Source organism: Somniosus microcephalus, chromosome 10, assembly GCF_052327205.1.
Source record: "Somniosus microcephalus isolate GS21.2 chromosome 10, FLI_Smic_1.0, whole genome shotgun sequence".
Classification (NCBI taxonomy): domain Eukaryota; kingdom Metazoa; phylum Chordata; class Chondrichthyes; order Squaliformes; family Somniosidae; genus Somniosus; species Somniosus microcephalus.
Window position 1 is genome coordinate 201661448 of NC_140996.1, and position 22240 is coordinate 201683687.

General features: G+C 45.9%; 1 protein-coding gene across 1 annotated transcript; it reads right to left on the reverse strand.

Annotated features, from left to right (window-relative positions):
• Positions 1–6021: 6021 nt before the first annotated feature.
• Positions 6022–7219, reverse strand: LOC147111999 (P2Y purinoceptor 2-like). Its single transcript, XM_085999937.1, has one exon. It carries the CDS (start codon positions 7128–7130, stop codon positions 6069–6071), a length of 1062 nt encoding a protein of 353 aa, XP_085856063.1. The 5' UTR covers positions 7131–7219; the 3' UTR covers positions 6022–6068.
• Positions 7220–22240: the final 15021 nt, after the last annotated feature.

Consider the following 22240-nt stretch of genomic DNA (forward strand, 5'->3'; position numbering starts at 1 on the left):
AAATCCAGTTCAAAAGCTTAAATAGTGCTAAACTTAGTGCTATGGTCGAAGTTCGCAGAGCATGACGTTAAGTCGGCATTGCACACTGACTGACGTCACGCTCTCCCTATTTGCATCTCCAGGGCCAGCACTGCTATCGACAGCGCTAAGGCCCTCACCAAAATGGCGGCTGCTGAGTCTCGCACCAGAGAAGGGCGTTAGAGTGGCGGCCGCCATTTTTCACCAGGATTCCAGCGCTAACGGGTGGTGTTAAGGTAGGGAATTTCTAGGCCGTATAAATTTTTTATTCATCTGCTTTCTATTTAAAAAGCATTAAAATAACAATGTTTTGGTATAAATAAAATTACTATACATGCAAAACAATATAAATCTGTTAAACAATAAGCAATATTTCACCATTTGGAGCAATTGAAGGTGGTGTAACTCACAGCAAACATAACCCGCCTTTATGTTTTATGTTGCCTGATTATATGTAAACAGTATCCAATTTGCCTGATTGTCCTGTATACAGTAACGTTACTGCAGATTCACAGCGCTCAGTAGTAAATAACACTTCTGCTGATTACGACTCTTTCGGTGATTTTCCATGCAAGATTAACCAAGCTCTAATGGAATATGACACATAGACCAAAATCCAATTAAGGCACTTATTGAAAGGGGATCCTACTAGAATAAGTCAGCCTTGTAGTTTGTGTATTTCATGCTACACGTAAATCAAATTTGCAGTATTACCTCCCACTCTGTAAATATGTTTTGTGACAAATATCCCACAACTTCTACTCTAATATTGAACCTCATGCAAACTATAAAGGTTACTGACAATCCAATATGTGATGCATTTAAGATAGCTGTGTTTAAATTGCAGAACTGCTGTAAGTAGAAGTGATTCTGTAATGTGCCAGGGCTCACAGTGCTGTGGAACCTGCCCTGTTTATGCCGTGGAGTGGATTTCACAACAGGAGTGTCAACAGACACACAATGTGGAGGCCGGCACATCCACAAGTTGTTTGATATTCGCCATGTTCTATTCATGCCAGCTGGACCTCCATCAATCGCTGTGTTCATTGTGGTCCACAAGGTCCATACGGCCAATGGTTAGAAGGCCACATCACTGGCCTACATGAGTGGGATGAGTGCTCAGGCCTCCTGTGGTCAGGATGAATGGCGGCCACTGCCAAAAGCAGCCTCCATTAACATGGTTGTTCCAGCATTGCTGCTTCCAGAGGCGTCCAAGCAAATCATTTCTTCAAGTAGTTTTTGATGCTTCTGAAGGCAGCAGCTCCACCTCATTTGCCTCACAGCTCTGCTGCCAATGTTGGGATTGTGAGGATAGATGTAGTGTAAAAATACAAACCGTCATTACATTACTCAGCACAACTGATTTAAAGTAGCATCCAAAATTTAGCAAAGTTTTAAGTATTTCAAGACCATTTCAAGACCACTAACTTGACACATGGAAGGCACAGACACAATGGGCCGAATGGCCTCCTTCTGTGTCGTAAATGATTCTGTAAAGGCCACTTTCTATGTGCATGCATTAAACAACTCACGAGCCAGAGGATAAAAAAAGCACTCCATCAACTCCATATGCTGGATACTGGGTCGCCCTGCATGTTTTTCCTTCAAATTATAGAACAAATAACTGGCTGCCACCATTAATGAAAAATGAATCAGAAATGATTACAAAATATTTTATTTAACAAGTCTTCATAAAAAAAGGTAATAAAATTCTACTCTAATTTTAACATTGGAATGGAAAAATAATATTAGTGGCTAAACTGCACTGATATTTTGTACTGGGATTCTTCCCCTGCACAGGATCACAAGGTGGGTTACATTAATAACAGTTAAGGATCAGAGCTAATATTACTGCCTCAGGACAAGCATAAAATGCACAGTTCTTCAACATGTTTTATCTCAGAAGATAAGGTTGTGTGTTCTAAATTACCAATTCCTCACTCGGTGACTCCCAGTCTGAAACAAGAGCAGCCAAGCACCAAAGAGCAAGTGTCTCGGCACAGAGATTCCTCAAGGCAGTTTCACGCTCACTCCAGCTATCACACCAAGAACAGAACTGCAATAAACTTGGGAAAAGGGAATGAAAATGTGAATATTTGGGTGCTTACCTTTTGCTGTGCACCCAACACCAAATTTTCCAGGGGCACCCACCTCCAAAATGGCAACAGAAGCGGTATAAAATCTCTACTGCTGCAATGCTATTACGTTTGGATATTTTAAGTATGCCGACTTGTGCTGGAGAAGGGCTGGTAACGTTTTTAGCCTCCAGCACTGACACAGTCGCTATTAATTTCAATATGGGTAGCGCCTGCAACATACCACAATTTTATTTAATTTTCTACAATTTTTTTTAAATTCTCAAATGTTTGAAATTAATTTCCTTCCCTCATTTTTAAACAATAAGCAGGTAGACCTTTTGGGGGGTAATTCTCAACTCCACCATCTGGACAGTAATGTGGCAGAGCAGATCACCCGTCTGTTACAGAACTTGTCCGATTTCAATTGGATGAACAATGGACAAGTTCTATAATGGGCAGGCGAAGCACTCCGCCACGTTACGGCCCAGGCAGTAAAGTTGAAAATTACCCCCCCCCCCCCCCGCCCCATGTTTTTTGGCCCTCTACCAATAGCACTTGGTCACCATTTGTTAGGTGAAGACCTGCGGGCTGTTTCACTACCTCCTCACTGAGGAAGTGCCTCCATCTGATGAAATGGCCAAGACTGGAAACTCATTACGTGGGACACTGAGTTCCAAATCCACATCCGATCATTCAGGGACACAGCTCGATGTCATGTGGCATAGACCACTTCTTGTGAGTTAAGTGTCTTTAAAACATTAATAGCACTAATAATTTGCTTGGTAGTACAATAGGGTAGCAAATTTCGATCTTTGCTTGAAAAAAAAATGACCATCTGTGGACACTTGTTCCATTAGGACAAGAGTACTGGACGCTGAACAATATTTTCTGTTTTGTAGATGAAACCTGCAGAATGACCATGGAAGTTACTCTAGTTGTGGTGGCCAGTCCTTTACAATACTATTGAACAGAGTTCTGGTATCAGCACACACTGGTATCATTTTAAGATGATATCATTTTAAGATGATATTTAGCATTGGTACTAACAGCACTTATCATTTATGAAAACATGCCTCTTTATTATTCCAGTGTTAGTTCCACATCAAATTACAGCAATGTTACTGAAATACAGAGAAATCACATTTTCACTTAAAATCTTTCAGTAATCACTTGCCACCATTTTCACACATGAAAGGCCAATCCTATATTTAAGTAATGAAGGTCAATGGCCTGCACTGCACTAGGGAAAAGAACATAAGAACATAAGAAGTAGGAGCAGGAGTAGGCCATTCGGCCCCTCGAGCCTGCTCCGCCAGTTAATAAGATCATGGCTGATCTTCTACCTCATCTCCACTTTCCCGCACTATCCCCACATCCCTTGATTCCCTTAATATTCAAAAATCTATCAATCTCTGTCTTGAATTGAAGGTTAGACAGGTCAATCTGAAGGGTGAAACTTCAAATGGCCTAATGTCCTCAATCCCCACTTCAAGACAAAATCCATTATTACTATTCAAACCCAGATTGAGCCACTGCCTTGATTTTCTTGTTCTTTTCAGCTTTTTTTAAAATCACTGCCTGGGGTCTAATAAACTAGCCACTGCTGCTGACACACTGATTGGCTGATCCCCGTCACCTGATACTGTATTACCTCAGGATATCTCAGTCAGGCCTGGCTATCCTGCTGAATTTTCCATAACTGACGAACATTTCAAAGAGAGTGTGTATAAAGAACTCAAGCACCAACACTAAATACAATTGGGATTAATTTACCTCTCTGACCTTGAAACACTCAGAAATCCTCAAGACAGACATAAAATCAGATATTAAATATTTTAACATCCTGATACAATATACTGGTAAATTCTGTGTTAAAATGTATATTTGTAAAAAATTGTTTGACCTACTGTTCAATATTTTCTACTTAACATTGCAACAAGTGATGATTTTGATAACACATTCACGCAGTAAAAATATTTTTTATTCACAAATATTGCCGGTATGACTATTTATTAGACCGATGTAAATGTAGTCACAAACATTGGTGGCAACACAGGTCCCCTCCTTTAGTGGAATCTATTCACTTTATAATGTAGAAACATAGATAAAGAGCCAAGGCCCATATTGTTGGACAAAGGCTGGAAGGAAGAATGAAGATGAAGTAACTCAAAGGTAGTGATGAGGTTGAATTTTAATGGTCTTTCAATTGTAGAAGGAACAGAGGAGGTAAAGAACTCCCCAGGTTCAAGCTTCTTTGCAAGAATGAGTTAGTGTAAGAAACTGCAATGAGTCTTTGGCTTAGAAAGGGGAAGCTAGATAAACACATGAGGGACAAAGGAATAGAAGGATATGCTGGGATACAGCATACTTAGACTTAAAGTCAAAATGAAGCTAAGATAATAAAATATAGAAATGTATGAGGAAGATCAGAGAATGAGGAAAAGGAACGAGAGGGTCAGCAGAAATAAAATTATTTAAAAATAATTTTTAAGCAAAATTGATTGATAAAATTGATAGCAGCATAGGGCTAATATTACAGAAACAAAGCTACTCATAATATTATATATTATGTAATATTAGTGTCTGTTTCAGCTTCAGTGTTTGAGCTGATTTTGTTTTTAAATGGCCAGCCCAAGGAGATAGGAATTCTCCAGTTACCAGCTGTTTAAAAAGTCTTTGAATTAAAATTATGCCATGAGACACAAATATATTTGTATGAAATTCTCTCAACTATTTTAACAGAGGTATTATCCAATTTGAAATGTCATTAAAATAGCAAAGGAGTGTCATACGAATGCTTTAATATATCGCTCACTAAATGTTAAATAGTGCAAATTCTGATCACGATACCAGAATTAAGTGATTTCATAATGTACTTAAATTCTGTACACCTATCAATTGTGTGCAGGTTGATTCAAGAAAGACAAGTGAGACCCAGGGACAGTTCAGTAAAGTCTATTCAATATGAAATTGGATCCTGGGTCAGATTTGTGTTTGTTTTTTCAACCCAAATTTGAATTAAATTAGATTTCTTGAAGGTGTAATCAGTCTCAGAAGTACCTTTAGGCGCTACTTGTTGCATCACCCTTGCCTGATTAACTGTGCCTGCGACAGGCACAGGTGCGACTCTGCATTACCATAAGTAGCTTTCAAGCAAGGTAAAGTACTACATTTAAGAGGCAGTTGAATAAACACTTGTAGGAAAGGATTAAAGGTAAGGAGAAAGGGTAAGGAGAAAGAGCAATGGGGATGCAATTGACGTAGCAAGCTCTGGTATGGAACTAGCACCGGCACAGACATGATGGACCAAATGGCCACCTTTTCTGTTGAAACTTTTACGATACTTAGCGGGCGATTTTCAAGTTGCGCCAAAACGGGCACGAAATCGGTGCCATTTTGAGGCCCCGGCCTCATTAACACACTGCCAGTAAGTGCGGGAGCGTCGCGCTGCAGCTTGCCAGTTCTGGAAAGGAAGGGAATCGGCCAGCTCCCATGCTGAGCCAGCCAGGAGGTTGGGATTGGGAGGAGGGAGAGGCAATCCCAGGGAGGGTCTTTAATGGGCCGGCAGTGGACCAGAGTTCTTTTAGGTGCCCAGGAGCAGCACCCCTCCTCCTCCTGGCCCCACCAACAAAAAAAATTAAAGATGTCCAAGGCCGAAAGTTGAGCAGCGCACACACTGGCCATTTGTACCTGAAAATTGCAATCGGGGTCCTACAACCAACGTAGGACACCAATTTGCATATTTAAGCAGCCTCCAGCTTTTTTCAGGTGGGCGGTTAGCTTGCCCATTTACAGGCCAGCCTGAAAATTGTATGTCAGGCCTTGGACATCAATGGGGCGACCAAGGTGTCCCCCCCCCCCCCCCCCCCACCGATTTTCAATTGCTGGTTACCTGTTTTTCAGGTGAAAAATACACAGCCCGCAGTTGAAAATCGCCCCCTTAAAGTCCATGCTGGGCAATATTAAATAAGTTTAGACCTCATCACTACTTCCAGCAGTAGCTTGCTTTATTTCCTCAAGCCCGATTTCTGTGGTATAAACAGAGTGCGTAATGTCCGCTCCACTGGTTGTCTTTTTGGCTAAAGGAAGGTTGTTCTTTTTTTCAACACCATTACCTTTACGTGCCAGCTTACTTCGATACGTTTCCCCAGTTAGAACGTAAAGAATTGGGTCAAGGCAACTATTTGCACTTGCGAGGGGCCTGGTCAGCTTGTAGGCCAGGTTTACTGCATCTAGCGTACTACAGCTCACATGAAGGCTTCTTGAGGAATAGTAAATCGAGCGTGTGATGTGGAAAGGTAAGAAACATAAGACAAAAACAGTGAGTATTGTAATAATCATCTTAATGGATTTTTTCCTGGATCTGGCATATTCGGGACGTATGTCATTGGGCCGAAGGAGTTTCTTAGCCGTAATTCCATAGCAGATCATGACCACTATGAAGGGACCACAAAAAAGCAACACCAACTGTACAGTGCTGTAAATCACAAACTTATTGAAATGTATTTGGTTTGCAGTGTCATAACAAAGGGTGGTGTTACCAGTATCCTCTATGTTGACAAATACAAATATGGGTGCCTGGAATGCTATCACAACACCCCAAACAACAATGCACACTATCCGGGTATATCGCAAATTTGACCACCTTAGTGAATGCATTGGAAAGCAGATCCCCAGGAATCTATAGATGCTCATACAGGTGAGAAAAAGGATACTGCAGTACAGGTTGGTATAAAATAGGAATCGGACAGTTTTACACAAAGCTGCCCCAAAAGGCCAATCATTGTGTTTTGCGTAGTAATAGATCAGCAGAGGCAGTGATATAACGTACATAGTGTCTGAGAGAGCTAGGTTGAACATGTAGGTGGTTGTAATGTTCCATGGTCTCATTCGAAACACAAAGACCCATATTGCAAGAGCATTGAGAACAAGTCCTACCACAAACACTATCCCATAAGACACTGGAAGTAAAATATATTTAAAGTCCTCATTAAAAGTACAATTGTATGGATTGTCCTCATAAGCGTCAGTCATGTTCAAGTCACCAAACCAGGACTGGAGAACGTAATCTGAATTTATTGCTTGGAGCAACACGGGTCCAACTTCATTTCCGATCCTTTCCAGAGTCCCTGAACAACAAAGAAAGGTTTTGTTTAAAATGAGAATTTCATAAATTTTTTACTAACATCTTTTATGATGTCACAATGTCATGAATTGACAATAAGGACACCTCAGCACAATGCAGCTTGGACCCAGAGCTAGGACAACGATCCATACACATGTAGTCCATTCCCAAATGGTGGCTTCCCCTTCTGAGTTGTGCCATTAGGGAAAATACCAAGAGAAAACTGGGCGCTTCTCCATAGGAGGGGTGAGTCAGCTCTTGCCACCGTCACGCACCAACTAGCCAGTACTGACGGCTATGAACAGGTCATCTGCCTGCCTTCTTGAGCAGGGTGTGATGCACAAGGCAGGAGGAAACTAACAGGAATGATGAGGAGAAAATATAAAGTAATTTTGAAAATAGATCAGTAATATATTGTTAATACGAATGTGTCTTCAGTTTTAGTCTGTACAACAGATCTTGTGGGGAAGGGCAAATTTGATGTAAAGGTTTTTGAGCTGTCAACAATTCTCATACTGAAAGAGCAGAAAGAGAATGTGGCATTGGTGCTTCAGAGCTTTGAGGAAATAATTTTTAACAGAACCAAAGCTGATTGTACTTGCTATCAGTGTGTTCATTTGTATATCTGACACTTGTCGAAAACATATCTTTTTGTTGATGTTTTCATACTAACAGGATGTAGTTCCAATGAAACAACTGCACTGAAGGAGGGAGAGAAGAAAGAAAGAAAGAAAGAAAGAAACGGCTGAAAATTCAGTAGCCTTAGCGCCTCATTTGAGGCGCTAGAGGGCCTTGCGCTGGAGTTATGGCCAGTAGTGAAATTCCCTGGGGCCCTAAATCGGCGTTGCTCCGGTAGCGCTGCGCCGGCACCGATGACGTCATCGGTGTGCGCAGCATCCCGGTTGCCGTGGTAACCTGCCCGAACTCCGAAATTGAGTTGCGGCCGCCTCGCCCGTGGCAGCCGCAACCAGCGTTTTGTCAGAGGTGCCTTACTGCAGTTAGCGCCGGCGCATTAAAGGCCCCGCGGCGGCCGGCCGCTTTCCCGCCGGCCGCCTGCCCGCAGCTCCCTCCCCAGACTTCTCTCCACCCCCCCCCCCGGAACAGATGCAAGCCCGGCACTTGTCCGAGGTGCCGGGCTCATTTTTAAGCAGATTTGCGCGGGCCGCGGCCGGGTGCAGGCAGCTCCTCCTTAACGGAAGGAGGAGGCCTGCACTTCCCCAGCCTGCCGCACCGCATCGGGTGCCGCAGCGCCGGAATTGCGGCGCGAAACGGCAGTTAGCGCCCTTTTCCAGGCGCTAAGACCCTTCAGTAGCGCCGGCAGCCGTTTGGGCGCGGCACCACTGAATTTTTGGCGCGCGCAGGGGACTTAGCGCCGGCACTAATTTCCGGCGATAAAGCCCTGGCTAAGCCAAAACCCAATTTCTAGGCCAAAGAAAGTAAGACAGACAGACTTACATTCATAAAATGCCTTTCATGACCTCAGGACATCCCATTACAGCCAATGAAGTACGTTTGAAGTGTAGTCACTATTGTAATGTAGGAAATGCAGCAGCTAATTTGCGCACAGCAAGGTCCCACAAACAGCAATGTGATAATGACTAGATAATCTGTTTTAATGATGTTGGTTGAGGGATAAATATTGGCCAGGACTCCGAGGATAACTCCCCTGCTCTTCTTCGAAATAGAACCATGGGATCTTTTATGTCCACCTCAGAGGGCAGACGGGGCCTCGATTTAACATCTCATTTGCTGCACCTCTGAGGGTGCAGCACTCCCTCGGTACTGTACTGGAGTGCCTGCCTAGATTTTGTTCTCAAGTCTCTGGTTTCACTTGGTTACTGGTAATTAAATGATACTAACAGGATTACAATATGTAAAGATAGTGCAGCTGTCTATGATGGAGATTTAATTAAGTACCAGCCAAACATTTTAATATTTAATCTGCTTGCTGTTCTTTCATAATTTCGCAATATTTGCAAAGGCAAACAATACTCAACGGTCACCAAGCTGCTGCCTGCAGCTTATCTCTAGGATGAGAGTTTTCCACAACAAGGTTTTCAATCTTCGCTCAACTGGTAACCCTGACACGCAACTGGTTCTCTGTCTAAGAGAACCCTGACACGCAACTGGTTCTCTGTCTAAGAGAACCCTGACACGCAACTGGTTCTCTGTCTAAGAGAACCCTGACACGCAGGGCATTACATACTAAAACACTTCAAATCCAAATACATGTACAACAGAATGCCTGGTACCCACCTGCCGATCAAGCCCTTTAGATGGTCATGAAGAACATGGACAGAACAATAAAAATAGTGAGGGAGCCAACTTCTTAAATATTCAACCATGATAAGACAGAAAGACCTATCTTTAAAAGTTACATTACACAACAATTAATTTGTATTAATGTTGATAATATTTTAATTTTTTTTATAATTAAAACTTCAGAACTGACTGGTACAGGTTAGATTGGCACCAATGTCCAGGTACAGTTGGTACTAGTGTTGTACTGTTTCCAGAGGGGTCGTAAGTACGAATCCAATTTAATTATTGAAATAAGATGTAAGATTTAACAGAACTTGTGTACCACTCTGACATATATGTTCTATTGACTTGGAAAACTGTTCTGTTTATGCTTTGTAGGAGAGGTGATGGTGAGAGGAAAACATGGGCCCTATGCCTTTTAAATACATTCACCCTCCCAAAGCCAGCTTGCACACAATACACAATGTTTTTTCCTTGACATGGTTGCTCCGATGAAACTGCCTGAAGAAATTTAGTGTTAACAAAACTTTAGAAAAACTCTGTGTGAATAGATACATTTGAGCTGACAATGGGGGAGGTGGGGCATAACAGTTAGTGGACATGCTGTACGTTTTTCTAAGTGCATGGAATTTGAAGTCATCGGGCTGGATTTTCCTAAGCCCCTGGAGTCGGGTTGGAGGCGTGCGGGCGATAAAAATCGGAGATCCGGGTGTCCCAACCCCATCCCGCTTCCAACCCGCCTCCATGTCAATTTCATAGGAGTCGGGTTGCCGACAAGTGCTGGAACCCGACTCCCAGAGGCGGGAAGGGATTAAAGGCAATTAAACTGCCTGTTAACAGGTAGTTAACAGGTAGTTTTTTGCCTATTCGCGATTTTTATTGCTGGTTTGTGGGCTTCCCGACAGCTCCAAACCACGAAAAGTTTTCGAGGCGGGACGTGGGTCTGAGGTCTTGGAGGGGTCGAGATGCCCAGTGTTCAGGTGAGTGAGGGGTGCAGGAGTGCAAAGGTAAGTGTTTTGCAAGTGTTTAAAGTGTTTAAATAAGTTTAACTTACTTTTACTTACCTTTACAGGAGTCCTGCATTCCGGTGTCGGGAGTCGGCTGCAAGAACCACAGAAGCTCCGATTTTTAAAAAAAAATCAGCTTCTTGGTTTCTGCAGCAAAATGATTTTAAAGTTATCCTGAGAAAGGACTGAGGCTGAATTAGCAGTTTTTCAGTGCTTGACAGCTTCAAACAGCTGTTAAACACTGATATTTCATCTGCCAAAAGCTTTTGACAGATGAAATGTCAATCTCTGACGTCACCTGTTGCTGGGTGGCCCTTAATTGGCCTGCTGAGCCCACAGGGCGGGCTCAACAAGGTCAATCAGAGGAAAATCCAGTGGGTTGGCCACATCTCCATGGAGGCGGGACAACAAGCCCGAATGTGGGTTTCCCACCTCCAACCCGCCCCCGTAGCAAAATCCAGCCCATCGTGTATTTAGTGGTCAGGACATAATTTGGACCAGGTCTTAGATCTACTGTCCGATATGTCTCAACCAATTGGGCATCCCAGGAGATTTCCCAAATTCACTGATGTTAGGAAAAATAACTTGCATTTATACAGTGCTTCTCACATCCTTAGGACGTCCCAAAGCGCTTTATAGCCAATGAATAACTTTTGAAGTGTAGTCATTGTTGTTATATAGGCAAACATAGCAGTCAATTTGCACACAGCAAGGTCCCACAACCGGCAAATGAGACAAATTACTAATTAGGCCCTGAGCTTCCTCGGGGCTGTTGGTGCAATAGAGGGAGGTAAGTCATCACAGGAGGCGGGGCAGGGGTGGAAAATCAGGTGGGACCCAGAAACATCTGGGGCTCGAATTTCCAAGCCCCGTGGAGGCGGGTTTGGAGGCGGGAGTGGGGGGGAAATTGCAGAATCGGGGGGCACGAACCCTTCCCGCCTCCATGCCCGTTTCCCAGGAGGCGGGTACCCGACCTGTGCTGGGAGCTGCCTCCCTGAGGCGGGAAGGGGATTAGTGCCAATTAACTGCCTGTTAACAGGTAGTTAACAGGCAGTTTTTGGCCTAATCCCTATTTTTAGCCCTGAAGTGTGGGCTGCCCGATGGCTCCAAAGCACGCCAAGTTAGCGAGGCGGACCATCGGGCTGAAGGGCTTGGAGGGTTCGAGATGTCCAATGTTCAGATGAGTGATGGGTGCATGAGTGCAGAGGTAAGTGTGTTTGGTGTGTGTAAAGTGTTTAAATAAGTTTTACTTACCTTTACTTACTAATGCAGGCTTCTTTCCTTCAGGTCTCGGGAGTCCCTCATCTCACCGGCACAGAAAGCAGAATGGCCGCGAGCTGTCAAAAGTTCCATCATTCTGCTTTCTGTTCTGGAGAGATTTCTAACTGAGTCTGTGGAGAAGGACTCAAGTTAGAAGTCAGATTGTCAGCGTTTGACAGCTTCACAGAGCTGTCAAACGCTGATATTTCATCTGTCAAAAGCTCTTGACAGATGAAATGTCAATCCCTGACGTCACCTATAACCGTGTGTCCCTTAATTGGCCTGCTAAGCCCGCTGGATGGGCTCAACAAGGTCAACCAAGGGAAAATCGCGTGGGTTGGCCACAAATCGATGGAGGTGGGGCTACAACCCAAAAAGTGGGAGTCCCGCCTCCATCACGTCCCCATTGACAAAATCCAGCCCCAGGTCTCCACCCAGAAGAGAAGCTGCTGCAAGTATCTACCAGGAGGTGTAACAATTTAGTAAAATATTAATGCTAATTATTATGTCCGTGTATAATTGAGACACGGACTGCAGGAGTTGATTATAACAAGTCTTTACTGAATGGAGACAACCTGGAAACTGAAAACTACAGAAGCCTGCTAGGGCCTTTTATACAGGGGTGGTCACTGCCGGTACTGCAGTCTGAGACCAGTTATTCCCTTAAAGGTACATACACAACAATTCCTCGCCTTTTAGATAAACAGTACATAACATTCATTTAACAACTAAATAATAACTAATTACAATTACAATTACGGTTGTTAGATACATTGGTTGAAGTTAAGCAATTATAAGTTCAGTCTTTGAGGAGGCTTCCTGATTCTGTCTGGATAACGCCTCTTTGGGATATCAGGTTCTTCTGGCAAGGTTGAGTCGGGATCAATGTCGTTGTTTGGTTCGTCTGCTTCCAATATCACCGATTCTGCGGTAGATGCAATTGGTACTTCGGTTTCATCGCCAGGTGTATCAGATCATGGTGTGGAGTTGACGTTTTCCAGTGACTCTAGAATCTGGTCAGCATGGCATCTTACAGTGCTCTCTCCAACGTCCACGGTATACATTAGAGGTCCTTGCCATGTACAGATCGTTCCTAGCTGCCATTTCTCTGTGCGGTAGTCCCGGGCCAAAACTGGTTGACCTATCTTAAAACTCCTGGTCAGCCTTTCATTCATATGCTGAAACTGCCTGTTCTCCACATCTCTTCTGACGTTTGGCTTAACCAAATCCAAGCGGCATCATAGTCTTCGATTGAAGAACATCATGGCTGGAGTTTGGTTGGTAACCGCATGTGTCGCATTCCGGTAGGCAAACAAGAAGTTATCCACCTTGTGTTGCAGGGGAATATCTTCATTACACATTGCCTTGATAGCCTTCTTGAATGTTTGAACAAACCTCTCAGCCAATCCATTAGTGGCTGGATGATATGGGGCGGATGTGTAATGCTTAACACCATTGTTCTTTAAGAACCTCAGGAATTCTTCAGACACAAACTGTGGTCCATTGTCAGAGCAAATCTGTTCAGGCAGCCCATTCCTGGTGAATATGGTTCGTAAGACTGTGATAGTTTTTTCTGTGGTGGTTGAGGACATTTTTATTACTTCTGGCCACTTTGAATGTGCATCCACCGCAATTAAAAACATCGAGTCCATAAAGGGACCAGCAAAATCAATGTGCACCCTTTGCCATGGAGATGAGGGCCACTCCCATGGATGTAGAGGGGCTTGTGGTGGGGCGTTTTGGACCTTCTGGCATCCTGTACAGCTCTTGGTCATCTCTTCGATTTCTCTATCGATTCCCGGCCACCACACAAACGCTCTGGCTAAGTTCTTCATTTTTACCCCTCCCAGATGACCCTCATGAAGCTCATTGAGCACTCTATCCTTCAATTTGGGTGGAATTACTACTCTGGATCCACACATCAAGGTTCCTCTGCACACTGACAGCTGTTCTCTTCTCGGCGAGAATGCTGGCAGCAGTGGTTCGCCATGTGCTGGCCATCCCTTCACCGTTAAATCATAGACCCAGGAGAGTGTCGGGTCATTTCGTGTTTCCTTTTCTATGTTTGCATTCGTCACAGGGAGACATTCGACTATAGTCGAGTGGAATAACTCCACTGGATCCACTGCCAGTTCTTCTTCCACCGTCGGCAACGGTAGGCGCAACAATCCATCAGCATTCCCATGCTGTTTAGTTCCTTTGTACTCGATGTCATATTGGCGCGCCCCTAGGAAAAGGGACCACCTCTGTAGCCGTTGTGCCGTCATTATCGGTACGCCCTTCTGAGGGTTGAAAATGGAGACGAGAGGTTGATGATCAGTCAGTAGAGTAAATTTCTGACCGTGCAGGTAGTGATTGAACTTCTTCACCCCCCACACCAGGCTGAGGGCCTCTCTGTCAATCTGGGCGTAGTTACGCTCGGCTGAAGTTAACGAGCGTGACGCAAAAGCTATCAGCCTCTCTGAACCATCAAGGAATTTATGTGACAGTACCGCCCCAATGCCATAGGGAGACGCATCACACGCCAGTCTTATCGGTAGTGATGGGTTGTAGTGAGCCAATACTTCTCTTGAAGTGATTAGGTCCTTACTCTTCTGAAAGGCCCGCTTACATTCATCGCTCCATTTCCATGCTACTCCCGTTCGTAGTAGGGCGTTCAGTGGATGCAGAATTGTGGACAAATTCGGCAAAAACTTATGGTAGTAATTTACCAATCCGAGGAATGACCTCAGTTGCGACACATTTTCAGGCGCTGGAGCCTTAACTACCGCTTCAATTTTGTCAGGGGACTTATGCAACCCCTCTTCATCAATCACATGGCCACAATACGATATCTGTTTCTTAAAAAACTCACACTTGGGGCGATTGGCTCGTAGCCCATGTTCACGTAGTCTAGTGAGCACCTGCTCTAGGTTGGCAAGGTGTTCACTGTCATCTTCACCTGTCACTAGGATGTCGTCCAAGTAACACTGAGTCCCCGGAATCCCTTGCAGGACTTGTTCCATCGCTCTCTGCCATATCGCCGGAGCTGATGCTACTCCGAATACCAGTCAATTATACTGGTAAAGACCTCTGTGAGTGTTTATCGTGAGATACTTCCTAGAGGATTCTTCAACCTCCATCTGCAAATATGCTTGTGCTAGGTCAATTTTTGTAAAACGCTTCCCTCCAGATAGTGAGGCGAAGATATCTTCTATCCTTGGAAGAGGATATTGTACTGTGTGAAGGACTAGGTTCACCATCACCTTGAAGTCCCCACAGATGCGAACCTTCCTTGGCTCCTCAGACTTATTGTTTAACGTTTTCTTCATGGCAGGAACGATGGGTGTCGCCCACTCGCTCCAGTCTACCTTAGAGAACACGCCTGCGTTCTCCAGATTCTCCAGCTCTGCCTCGACGGCTGGGCGAATTGCATATGGTACCGGTCTTGCTTTGAAAAACTTCGAAATTGCATTCTCCTCTATTTTTATTGAGGCGGTTACGCCTTTAAGAGTGCCCAGTTCTTGTTGAAATACCTCTTTGGCGTCAGCTAAGATTGTTGACAATCGTCCAGGAGTGACGTCGTCATCCTTTTTACCAGCCACCGTCAGTGCCTGAATGGAGTGCCAGTCTAAACTTATCTTTCTGATCCATTCACGTCCCAATAACGGTGGTCCACCATCTTGCAGAATGTAGAGATACAATTTCCGTATTTTCTTGCCGTTGTATTCAACAGGCACCCTTATTTTCCCTCTGGGGTAAACTTTTTGCCCCGTATACGTCCTCAAGACAATGGATGTCTCTCTCAAGGGTATGTGTGAGAATAGCCGCTCATAGTCTCGTCGATTCATGACGGTTAGCGCTGATCCTGTATCCAATTCCATTTTGACTTGGGACGCTGCTATCGTGAGGGTGACCCAAATGGTTCGGTGATCCTCTTTTGCGATTACGTTGTGAAGTTTGAGACAGCTTAGTCTCTTGTTCCCGGATTCACTATCGCTCATCTGGTCTTCGGAACTACTGTCTGTCATCTTTTGTACTTTCCTGTACGGTTCCTTAGTAGCCTTTTTGTTGTCGTTGGTCTTCTTCCCAGACCTGCAAACTCGTGCAATGTGTCCCATCTTTCCGCATTGCCTGCATATTTTGTCCTTGGACCAGCAGTCCTTCTGGTCATGGTTTGTTCTGCTGCAGCGATAACATTTTGCAAATCCCCGTGTCATTTCGTGGGTGCCGTATTCCTGTGGCTTTTGTTGTATTTCCGCAGCTCCCCTTGCTGCTGCTTCGTACGATACTGCCACGCTGAAAGCCTTATCTAGCGTCAGCTCTTTCTCTGAGAGTAACCTCTTCTGGGTTCCTTCACTCAGGAGTCCACAGACAAATTTGTCCCGTAAGGTATCTGCCAGTCCTGCTCCGAACTGGCAGTGCTTTGATAACTTGCGTAGTTCCGTAAGGTAATCAGCATTGCTCTCATTTTTATGCTGATTTCTCCTGTGGAATTTAAATATTTCTGCTGTCAGCAGCGGTGTATGATTTAGGTGTTCCTGTAGGATAGCAACAATTTCGTTAAAACTCTTCGCCTTCGGTTTGGCTGGAGTAATCAGGTCCCGCAATAGGCCGTACGTTCTTGCGCCCATTAAATTTAGCAATACCGATGCCTTTTTCTCATCGGCTATTTCATTTGCCTCGCAATATACCTCGACTCTTTCCACATACGTGGACCAGTCTTCTATTGCATTATCGAAGGCAGTGATATCGCCAGTCTTTGGCATCTTGAAAATCTAAAATGGCGCCTCCCGCGCTTTTCCTTCGTCCCCGATGGATCAAAATGGCGCCTCCCGCGCTTTCCCGCCGCTGCCGCTGCTGTCAACGCTGTTACTGGTGATTATATTTATTTTACTGTCGCACTTCAATATTTGCTCTGTTAATTGAAGAACCTTTCCCGTCATGGAGCGGACCCTCTGGGACACTTCCCTCCCTCTTCTTAGGTCCGAACGCTGCCCGGCTTCGAAGCACCGGCCGCGTCCTGTGTGCTCCACCCTCTCTCTCTCTCTTTGCTTCCCGACTGGCTGCCCGGCCCCGTTGCAGAGCCACCCGATCGAGCTCTAGCCCACCGCAGCCCAGGAAGGATCAGTGCACTACCTGCCACCAGCCCGATTAGCTGGGAAACCACAGACTGGAGAACCAAGCCTGGCTCTCGACAGTCTCTCCTGCAACTTTTCAATTCGATGATTTGGAGGGCGGTTGCCCATGGTCGACGCCCGTTTCTCGAGTTTCTTTGAATTAATTTTTTTAAATTTTTTTCTTTCTTCTGGCTTCGACCTTCAATAGCGTCGTCGGAGGTGCTGCCGAGTTGCAGGTAAGTTCGTTTCTTACTCGTTGCCAGTATTATGTCCGTGTATAATTGAGACACGGACTGCAGGAGTTGATTATAACAAGTCTTTACTGAATGGAGACAACCTGGAAACTGAAAACTACAGAAGCCTGCTAGGGCCTTTTATACAGGGGTGGTCACTGCCGGTACTGCAGTCTGAGACCAGTTATTCCCTTAAAGGTACATACACAACACTAATGGTATAAAACCAGAAATGAAGCCAATTATTGGTGATCATGGGAGGTAAATCCAATTAACCTTCTCCAGGGTGTAATGTACAGCTATTGTTGTTTCATTCTGAACTCCATTTTGTGGCATAACCACTAGTAGTGTATGATGTCACAATGATTTCCATTTATTAGCATATATCTATCTTCTATATATATAAAGCGGCTCTTCTGTCTGTCTGTCTGTCTGTCCGCCTGGTCTCTATACGTTTGGAAGTTACAGAGCGTACCGACGCGCGCGTCACCTCAAAAGAAAGCTTGCGATTCCGGACCGGTCATAGGTGTATTTACGTTTCGGCCGGACAAAAATCCCGCCCGCGGTATCCCAAAAACGTTCAGTGTTCCGCTCATTAGCATCTCATTAGCGACCGTGTGACGTCGAGGTCTTCCTACAGTTGAGTGTCGAGTGACTCGACGATTGACCAATCCTACGCTTCGGTGACCTGACCGGTCGACCAATCGGTGCGTGTGTGGGCGGGCCTTATCCTTCTGAACCGAGGTGAGTGGCCGCCATCTTGATTTTCCACGATTTTTTCCCCCACACTTTCTGTGTGTTAGGGAACTAAGGTAAATATTTCAATTATGTGTTAGGCAATTAATTAACAATTTATTTGAGTTTTATATTGTGTTTAGCAACCCCCCCCCCTCCTCACCCTCGCGCAGGGGGGACTCGGGGCCTGAAGCTGAAAAAATTTCTCTCTCTCTCTCTCTTTCTTCCCTCTCTCTCTCTCCTTCTCCTCTTCCCTCTCTCTCCTTCTCCTCTTCCCTCTCTCCTCTTCCCTCTCTCTCCTTCTCCTCTTCCCTCTCTGTCTCTCTCTACTTCCCCCTCTCAGGTGTCGCGGACGGAGCACGGGCGCGCCGCCCGAAGCTTCCCGCTCGCTAACGGCCTTGCCGGCTCCCGCGGGCCGCTCGCACTGACCGCGCATGCGCCGCCCGCACTCACCGCGCATGCGCCGCCCGCCCACCCGCAGCGGCCGTCCATCAGCCGCGCGATACGCGGGGGACCTCAGCAACGGCACCGGACCTCAGGCGCTAGGCAGGGGGAGGGGCCGGAGAGAGGGACAGAGGGGAGTGGGGGAGTGGGGGAGGGAGAGGGAGACAGGGGAGGGAGAGAGGGGAGGGGAGGGAGGGAGAGAGGGGAGGGGCCGGAGAGAGGGACAGAGGGGAGTGGGGGAGCGGGGGAGGAGTGGGGGAGGGGAGGAGGAGTGGGGGAGGGGAGGGGGAGTGGGGGAGGGGAGGGAGGGAGGGGAGGGAGGGAGAGAGGGGGGAGGGGAGGGAGAGAGGGGAGGGGAGGGAGGGAGAGAGGGGAGGGAGGGAAAGAGGGGAGGGGAGGGAGAGAGGGGAGGGAGGGATAGGACAGGGAGAGGACATGACAGGGAGAGGGGGGACACACAGGGGCAGGGAGACCAAACGCCCCAAAATTGCCCTCGCGCCCCAAAATTGCCCTCGCAACGCGGGGCTCGCTAGGCAGGGGGAGGGGCTGGAGAGAGGGACAGAGGGGAGTGGGGGAGCGGGGGAGGGGTGGGGGGGGAGAGGGAGACAGGGGAGGGGAGGGGGAGAGGGGAGGGAGAGAGGGGAGGGGAGGGAGGGAGAGAGGGGAGGGGAGGGAGAGAGGGGAGGGGAGGGAGGGAGAGAGGGGAGGGGAGGGAGAGAGGGGAGGGAGGGATAGGACAGGGAGAGGACATGACAGGGAGAGGGGGGACACACAGGGGCAGGGAGACCAAACACCCCAAAATTGCCCTCGCGCCCCAAAATTGCCCTCGCAACGCGGGGCTCCCCAGCTAGTATATATATAAAGCGGCTCTTCTGTCTGTCCGGATGTCTGTCTGTCCGCCTGTTTCTCTATACGTTTGAAAGTTAGAGAGCGTACCGACGCGCGCGTCGCCTCAAAAGAAAGCTTGCGATTCCGGACCGGTCATAGGCATATTTACGTTTCGGCCGGACAAAAATCCCGCCCGCGGTATCCGAAAAACATTCAGCGTTCCGCTCATTAGCATCTCATTAGCGACCGTGTGACGTCGAGGTCGACCAATCGGACGGGCGCGTGCCATCCTACAGTTGTGTCGAGTGACTCGACGATTGACCAATCCTACGCTTCGGTGACCTGACCGGTCGACCAATCGGTGCGTGTGTGGGCGGGCCTTATCCTTCTGAACCGAGGTGAGTGGCCGCCATCTTGATTTTTCACAATTTTTCCCCCCACACTTTCTGTGTGTTAGGGAACTAAGGTAAATATTTTAATGATGTGTTAGGGAATTCAATAACAATTTAATGGGGGGGGGGGAGAGCCTCGGGAAATCGCGGGGGGGGTGGAGAGCCTCGGGAAATCGCGGTGGGCTCGCGCCGCCCGCACTGACCACGCATGCGCCGCCCGCCCGCCCGCAGCGGCCGTCCATCAGCCGTGCGATACGTGGGGGACCTCGGCTCCGGTCCGCTGAATTCCGGTAAATAATAAAAACTGTCTCTCACTCCCGCTTACGTCTGCGCCGACGCTTTTCCGTGTGGAGGGGGAGGGGAGGGGGTGGGGGAGGGGAGGGGGTGGGGGAGGGGAGGGGTGGGCGAGGGAGGGAGGGAGACAGGGGAGGGAGGGGAGGGAGAGAGGGGAGGGGAGGGAGGAATAGGACAGGGAGAGGACATGACAGGGAGAGGGGGGACACACAGGGGCAGGGAGACCAAGCGCCCCAAAATTGCCCTCGCAAGGCGGGGCTCCCCAGCTAGTTATATATATGTAAAAGGGGCAGTAGATGTAAAAAAATGGCAACAAGCTTTTGGTGGTAAATTAAGACATTGATTTGTGGAAATTGCTAATTTTATACTTGAATGGTAAACTATTAACCCTGACCACCAACCCCCCCCCCCAACCCCCTTATCGTCCCCCACCACCGAACAATATCTAAAAGGCTTTAACACCCACGGGTCAGATTATAACCCTTAGAAAGATTTAAAATAAGCTTTACATTCACATGTTTACATCAGCTTTTCTCACCCAATGCCCACTGAGCAAAGTGAAAGATTGTTTATTGATACTAATCAGAGCGACAGTGGATCTGAATGGAATTAAATCAGGGCACGTTTTGCCTAATTTTGTGGCCACTTTTGCATTTATATTGGGAATGGGGGAATAGAGTCTATGAAACATTTCAATTAATGATGCAATCATAATTAATGTTTTAAGAGTAAAATACTGAGGATGATGTGGCTAAAAATGGCTGAAGAAATATTATAGTTATTTTACTTTCCTTAAAATCCCAGAATCCCAGCCAACTAACGATTACAGACAATTACTAACATCCTCATTCTCTGAACTGACTTCTTAACCAGGGCCATCAGAAATGGGAACTTACAAAACATGAATACAATGCCAAGAGTTCCAGACCTCTGATTCATAGAAAACTAAATGAATCTCCAGTTCTTGGCTGCAAAGATGTGAGCCAACAAATAGTGTTGAGCAATGCATTGTGTAACGTCCCACCATGATGCATTTGTCTGTGACCAGTGAGGTACATTTCCTAGCGATGGCCAAGATACTGCTAAAAATGAACTGCCTGCTGTACATAGTGCAACTTCTTGGATAGAATATTAGGCATTAGCAGTGATTACATAGAATTAGAATTACATAGAGTCTACAGCACAGAAGCAGGCTATTTGGCCCAACTGATCTATGCCAGTGTTTATACGCCACACGAGCCTCCTCTGACTGTAATTACCTCTTCCAACCCTGTCTCCATATCCCTCAACTCCCTTCTCCCTCATGTATGCATCAAGCCTCCCCTTATATGTGCCAATGCAATCTGCATTATTCCATGCAGCAGCAAGTTCCACATGTTCATCATCATTGTGTGAAGAAAGTCTTCATTTGATCTGTTAGTGGTTATCTTATATTTATGTCCCCTTGTTCCAGGCTCATCTACATGCAGAAACAGTTCCTTCACATGTATTACAAAAGCAAAATACTGCGGATGCTGGAAATCTGAAATAAAAACAGAAAATGCTGGAAACACTCAGCAGGTCAGGCAGCATCTGTGGAGAGAGAAACAGAGTTAACGTTTCAGGTCGAAGGATCATCGACCTGAAACGTTAACTCTGTTTCTCTCTCCACAGATGCTGCCTGACCTCCTCCACATCCGCCTTATTGAACCCAGTCATAATTTTAATTTATCCAGTCTCCTATCTTGAGGAAAGAGCCCCAGCCTGCTCAATCTTTCGTGATAGTCGCATTCCTCTCAATTCTGGTAACATCCTTGTAAATCTTTTCTGGCTTTATATAAATTTAACATGACCTCCCTACTTTGTATTCTATTCCTCTAGAACCCCAGTGATGCTATTAGTTATTTTATAGACCTTGAAGCAAAAAATAAATCTGTTTGGCAGAACAATGCCGTATTATGTATCTGCAGACTAGTACATATATCGCCATCCATCTATCCAAATAGCTTGCTGTTCAGCTGCAACTATTACAAAAGTTAGTCATCTATCTGAGCAACAGCTCTCAGGAGATTGTGTGCAGCATATTTCAGACTTCATTCAAAATGTCTGTTTCTTTCTCTGAGCCCATGCTATTTACATGCCCTCCCTTCTCTTGATTACATGATCAATACTTTGACCTAACGTTACCACTATCATCAGGAATAGTCACATACCCTATCAGTAGTAAAAGGGGCCATTCCCTAACCCCCTCAAAAAAAAATTGTTAAAAGAAACAGAAGTCTTTTGATTATATAAGAAACATTTCAGTTGTGTGATGGGAGGACTATAAGTTCGTTGAATAGAAGAGCTAGAATACTTACATGATCTTCTGTGTCCATTTATATCTTGTGAACAGCATTTGGGAATTGCATTATCATAAGAGCATAAGAATACAAGAAATAGGAGCAGGAGTCGGCCATTCGGCCCCTCGAGCCTGCTCTGCCATT

Bases quoted from the DNA above. Each gene is read 5' to 3' on its own strand.
- LOC147111999 (XM_085999937.1), bottom strand. From the start codon at position 7,130: ATGACTGACGCTTATGAGGACAATCCATACAATTGTACTTTTAATGAG.